Source organism: Tyto alba, unplaced genomic scaffold, assembly GCF_018691265.1.
Source record: "Tyto alba isolate M040663 unplaced genomic scaffold, T.alba_DEE_v4.0 Super-Scaffold_13, whole genome shotgun sequence".
Classification (NCBI taxonomy): domain Eukaryota; kingdom Metazoa; phylum Chordata; class Aves; order Strigiformes; family Tytonidae; genus Tyto; species Tyto alba.
Genome location: NW_024881275.1, coordinates 42,258,782 through 42,264,781, shown reverse-complemented (window position 1 = coordinate 42,264,781; position 6,000 = coordinate 42,258,782). Strand labels below are relative to the sequence as shown.

The 6,000-nt window shown below is 46.3% G+C and overlaps 1 protein-coding gene across 1 annotated transcript in view; it reads left to right on the top strand.

Moving 5' to 3' along the window:
- The first annotated feature begins 557 nt into the window (after positions 1–557).
- The window catches only part of SLC27A6 (solute carrier family 27 member 6), a 42,143-nt gene continuing 36,700 nt past the window's right edge, over positions 558–6,000 (top strand). The window contains exon 1 of the mRNA XM_033005608.2: positions 558–2,841. Within this exon, the coding sequence (XP_032861499.1) occupies positions 2,328–2,841 (514 nt within the window). The 5' untranslated portion in view covers positions 558–2,327. The remainder of the gene's footprint in view (positions 2,842–6,000) is intronic.

Sequence of the window (6,000 nt, the reverse complement as noted above, 5' to 3'; positions counted from 1 at the left end):
CATAGCAGGCTGGCTTGGTACCTGAAGAAGACCATGGAAACAAGGGCTGCACTGTCAGCTTTCAGAGCTCACAATTAAGATGTACCATTTTGGGGAGGAAAACGATTTGAATATCAAGCGACAATTGGATGGATGAGAATTACATTCGGGCAGATACTGATGTAACACTCTGAAGCACTAGCCCGATACATGAAGCAAACAGCAGGACTGGGTATGGAACATGAGGTTAATCTGGTATGGTATTGGCAACAGGCAGATAGAGGAGTTCATACTGTAAACTACCAGTACTTTCAGTCTTATGACCTTAGAAAATTCAAAATTATTCAAAGGCACATTCATATCCTGTAAAAAAAAAAAAAAAAAACAAAACACAAACCTTTACTATAGGCTACAGATTTAAATAAAGTACCTTCAGACTGTCACTGCACTAGAATAATGAATCCAAATTGCTTGTGGCCAACACAAGGGCAGAAAACATGTCACTCATCAGACAACCTCAGCTTCTCATGGTCCACATGACTCATGGAATAAAGACTCCACAACCTTTAAGGTTGTAAAGTAGGTATGTTTATTCGGTACCTGGGGGATCCTCCACCACAAACATGCACACCCATATGACCCGGGGCTACCTCCCTTATGCTCCGAATGATACATATGCATAAGATGCTTATACATATTCATAGACTCTCTGAGAAATCATTTCCATATGCCTCGCCTTCGTCTCTTCTCTTCGCACCTGCGCAGTTCTTCCTGGTGGTCGTGGGCCGGGGTATCAAGGATGAAGTAAGGCTCCCTCTTCTTCATAAACTTCTCAACTTTTGTCTCTGGCGCATGCCCTCTGGGCCCCTGGTGCCACACTGCCCCAGCTACAACTCTGGCTTGTGCTCTCTGGGTCCCTCGTGCCAGATTTCCCCAGCTACAACTTTGGCACCAGCCCTCTGAGCCCTTGGCGCCTGTCCAACCCACAGAACCAGCCCCCATGTTATCAGAGAACAGCATGTCTTAACGAACAAAGGGCATGTTTTAACAAACCATCGGCATGTCTTAACAAATAATCAGCATGTCTTAACAAACAAAGGGCATGTTTTAACAAACAATCTTAGCAAACAAATGGCATGTCAAACGGCATGTCTCAACCCCCAGGTGCTAGTTTCTCTCCATCACAGGTAACTCCAGACTCAGCTGCACTAAAACACATGAACACCAAGTTACGTGTCTCACCAAGGGCAATGGCAGGCAGTGGATGCCTTCGGATGGCAGGGAGCCATGAGTGTGTCAAAGTGCTTGGGGTCACAGACCTCACCTGCAGCAGGACCAGAAGCATGCCCAGGTGTCGCTGCTTTATGCCAGCCATGTCCCCTCCGCACGAAGAAGACATTCGCGTGGTACACTGACCCACAGCCTCGGCCCAGCCCCCAGCTTCCAGGCAGACTGGACCAGTCCCGAAGAGTACTGCCCGTATCCGGGCTGGTTGCAACGCCGGTCCCGGTCCCAAACTGCTCCTGAGGCCCAGAAGCTGCGTGACCGCGGGCAGCCCAGGCGCCGCCCTAGGGCGACGGGGCCTCGACGCCGAAGCCTGCTCGACGCCTCAGAGCGGAGCCGAGCCCCAGGCACCAGCGGTGATAACTGGCTTCCCGGGGCCGAACTGCTACGGCCGCTCTGACAGCCCGGCGGGCAGCAGCTGCCCGCGGCGGCCCGTCCCACCGCCCTCCCAGGGACAGGGACCGGGCCCCGGCCCTCGCTCCGCCGCCGCCCGCCGCGGCGAGGGCTGCGCTGGGGCGAGGCTTCCAGCGCTCGGCCGCCGCTTCACCCAGGAGCCAACCTCTCGGGCTCCCGCCGCCGGGGGTCGGGTGAGGTAGGAAAGAAAAAAAAGCCTCACGCAACCGGCTCCGGGAGCAGCCGCCGCCGCCCCGCCAGCAGCTCGGCGCTGTCCGTGAGTCCCGGTGGGCGGGGGAAGCTCTCGCCTCAGCCATCGGTGGTGACGCCGGGAGCTCACGGCCCTGCCGGCCCTCGCCTCTGCCGCCGGGGCGCGGCGTGCCGTCCCGCAGGTGCGGGGCCCGGCGCAGCGGGGGGAGGCTGAGGCGGGCGGGCGGCTCCGGGCGGCGGGGCCGAGCTGTGCGGCTGGCGGTCGCCGTCGGCTGCGCGGCTCCCCCCGCCCTGCTGCCGCCTGACCGGGAGTTGGTGCGGGCTTCCCAGGGCGTCGGCGCACCTCCCCGGTGGAGGAGAGGGCGGGAAACGCCTCAGCCTCCACCAGCTTTCTCCTCAGACGCCGCACCCTACCTGGCTGCTCCCCGCGTCCCGACTCCGTGTCGCCTGGCCGTAGGGAGATGAGTGGCAGGGACGACCTTTATCCACTCCCAATGCTGCCCTCCTGGCTACCGGCCGCTGCCGCCGGGATTGTCTCCTTGCACCTTATCCAGAAACTCCTCTTCCCCTACTTCTGGGCTGACCTGAGATACCTGGTGAAAGTACTGATGCATGGGCTGAGAGTGGAGGTGTACCGGCTGCAAGGGAGGATTGTCACCACGCTGGACAAGTTTGTGAAGCTGTCTGAGATGCAGCCCCACAAGCCATTCCTCATCTACGAAGGGAAGGTGCACACCTACCGGGATGTGGACAGAAGGAGTAACAGGATAGCACAGGTCTTCCTACACCATGGAACTCTGAAGAAGGGCGACACGGTGGCCTTGCTGATGGGCAACGAGCCAGACTTCATCCATGTGTGGTTCGGGCTGGCCAAGCTGGGCTGCGTGGTGGCTTTCCTCAACTTCAATGTCCGCTCCAGGTCTCTGCTGCACTGTGTCAGTAGCTGTGAGCCCAAGATACTTGTTGTGGGAGCAGGTAGAGTATACACCTGATTCATACATCCAAAGCTTTTAATGTCACATCTCCCCTGTGCACATCTCTCCAGCTTCTTTATTGAAAACCTAATTTTCAGATGTTCACAGAATAAAGGAAACCTTGGGCTAGAAGGAAGGGACTTGGAGAAATCATAAAAGTTAAGCCTCTCCGGCAAAATTAAGTATATCTTGGCTTTGGAGACATCAGTTTAACCTTCTCTTTAAAAATGTGCATTGCAGGAAAGTTTGCAGTATCTAACATGTAATCACTCCAGTAGTTGCTTAATGTGTCTCAGAAAAGATTAAAATTATCTATTAAGAATAATTTCCTGTTCCTGTTTTAGATAGTCAGTTTTAACCTCACTTATGTACTTTCCTCTCCTCTAGTATCTCCCCATCTTTCTAGGGATCAAAATAACTGCAAACTAGAACATCTAAGCTCAGACTGGAAAACCTCTGCTGTACAGCTGTTCACAGAGGTACAATAGTCTTCCAGGGACTAAAATCGAGAGGCTTTTTTTACACAGGTGTAGCACATAGCAGGTTGATTTGTAATAACCAACTTAGTGTTGCTGTTGGATTGTAGAAGATACTGCTGTATTTGAATAGCCAATAATTGCGTTGTGTATGTTTCCAAAGTATTACATTTTATTAAGTGCTTCAAAAGAACTTAAAATCTTGATGTAGGCATACTGTGAATTTTATATCCAAATTTGGCTTCAAGTATAGAGATGTATAAACTGAAGACAGATCCAAAACCTAAGCTTGCCTCAGCATTTATGATCAAGTGCAAGTGAACCTGCAATGCTGAAAGATCATACCGAACCTTGACATTTGGTTAGAGGAGGACATTTCAAAATATTAAATATTAATGTTGTCCTGCCTCTCTCAAATTATTATTTCAAGTCTACTCTGCCTTATTCCTGTTATACAGGTTGTGGGGTTTTACATCCATGACACCTAAATGGTGGAATTTCCTTCCATCTGTTACCTGCTGCTGCAAATTTGTGCTTCCAAAAATGTGTTTAAGACTTTTCCCTTTCATATTTTCTGATTATAAATTTTGTCATTCTGATTGCATATGGTATGCTGGTTTAAGAATGCTTAGTAATTAAAACAGGCTAATGAAACAAAAGCCAATTTAAATATAACACCAAAACACATGATGACAATGCCTCTGAACTAACAGTTTTTAATTTTGCCTTCTTATTTACCTAATAAAAAAAAAAATCTCATTTAACACCCTCTCATGAATGTGTGCTTTTGAGTTTATGGAATGAGGAATGGAATTAACGTGCAGGAAATTCTTTCTGCATTGACTGTGGTGACAGAGAACTTTGAATCAAAACTTGTATCTAAGAATAGTCTTTATTAAAGTGAGAGGTTAACTAATCAATGAAAAAAACCTTTCCAAAGCAGGAACAGGGTCCCTGTTTCTTCACTCTGAATTTGTTACCAGCAGGTGATAGTGAGAGTGACTGCGTTGAACTAACTTGTTCCATGAGTCTGCTCACAAAAGAAGATCTATGTGCAGACAGATAATACAGCAGAGATGCCAACAAATTAGTCTCTGAGCTGGTCTTTTATGTGTTGGTCTTCTTACTTTATTCATGGGTTTCAGTCTTCGCATTAAGTTTGTGAGTCCCTTGAGCCTGCAAGGCTTCACAGTGTTCTTATTTGGGACTTAGGGGGTTTTTTGTAGCTGTATCTGTGAAAGAAGCTGAAGTTCTTTTTGCAAAATATTTACACTAAAAACAATCAACCCGTGGACAAGTATCTGTCATTGTCATTGCCAGGCATCATGTTTGGCAGCTAGCACTGTTTTTTTTTTAATCAGGGTTTAGTATGTAATGATATTATTTCTGGATAGTGGAAATTATGATTTTCAAAAATATGCAGGTTTTTCACCCTCCACAAACAAATATGGGCTTGACTAAGCAAATTAGTTTCTTGTAACAGTTGCAAAACTTACCTTTTTAATATTTTGAATGACCTTCAGTCTTGTTCATATGCTGCAGCACAGCAGAAGTCATTCCCTGAACAGTTGACCATTAACTGTGTGTGCTCGGCAAGACAAAATTTGCTCTTGAAATTCATGTCTGTAATGGCACATTAAATCAGGAACCTGTATTCAAATGCACATAACATTAAGGTTTCATTTGTGCTGAAGGGAACCTGCCACCTTCTGCTGATATCTGGAACAGTTACCACAGATAACTGTTTATTGCTAAACCTTCCCTGCTCAGAATGGTGTTGTAGCCTTCCTCTGTGTGAGATAATTGCATCCTGCAGCTTCTTTGGGTACATCTTGTAATTTTTCCAGAATGCTTTTGTTTTTTTCCGAATGTGATACCTCTATCCAGACAGACTGGGTGGTATTTATGGTTGCATTTTCTTCCACACCTTGTTCAGCCTTTCATGCTGCCTCTTGCAAGATCCCTCTAATTTGTGAAATTTGTACTCAATAGAATTTTGGTTTATGAATGTGTATTTTTCAGAGGTTGTGATTTGGTAACCCGGTCCACTTAGTATCATCTTGTCTTTCCTTCAGTATTTGCAGTCAGACTTTGTTCTCATCTGACAGTTCTCTGATATTTTGATTGCTTTTTCTAACTTCAGATGTGAGTCTTCCAATAGCACTGAAGTTTGGGGGGTTTGATTTTGATTTACGTATTCTATGAAATCTCTGCAATTGAATGCTTTATTCTTAAGCCTCAGATATGTTGTGAAAACTTCAAAATTGTTCCCTTGTTGGTTTCTTACATGAAATGGCTATCTCTAAAAGGTTGAAATACTCTCTGCAATTGAATGCTTTATTCTTAAGCCTCAGATATGTTGTGAAAACTTCAAAATTGTTCCCTTGTTGGTTTCTTACATGAAATGGCTATCTCTAAAAGGTTGAAATACTCTCTGCAATTGAATGCTTTATTCTTAAGCCTCAGATATGTTGTGAAAACTTCAAAATTGTTCCCTTGTTGGTTTCTTACATGAAATGGCTATCTCTAAAAGGTTGAAATACTCTCTGCAATTGAATGCTTTATTCTTAAGCCTCAGATATGTTGTGAAAACTTCAAAATTGTTCCCTTGTTGGTTTCTTACATGAAATGGCTATCTCTAAAAGGTTGGGTTTTTTTTTCGATGACAACAATGTTCTTTTAAT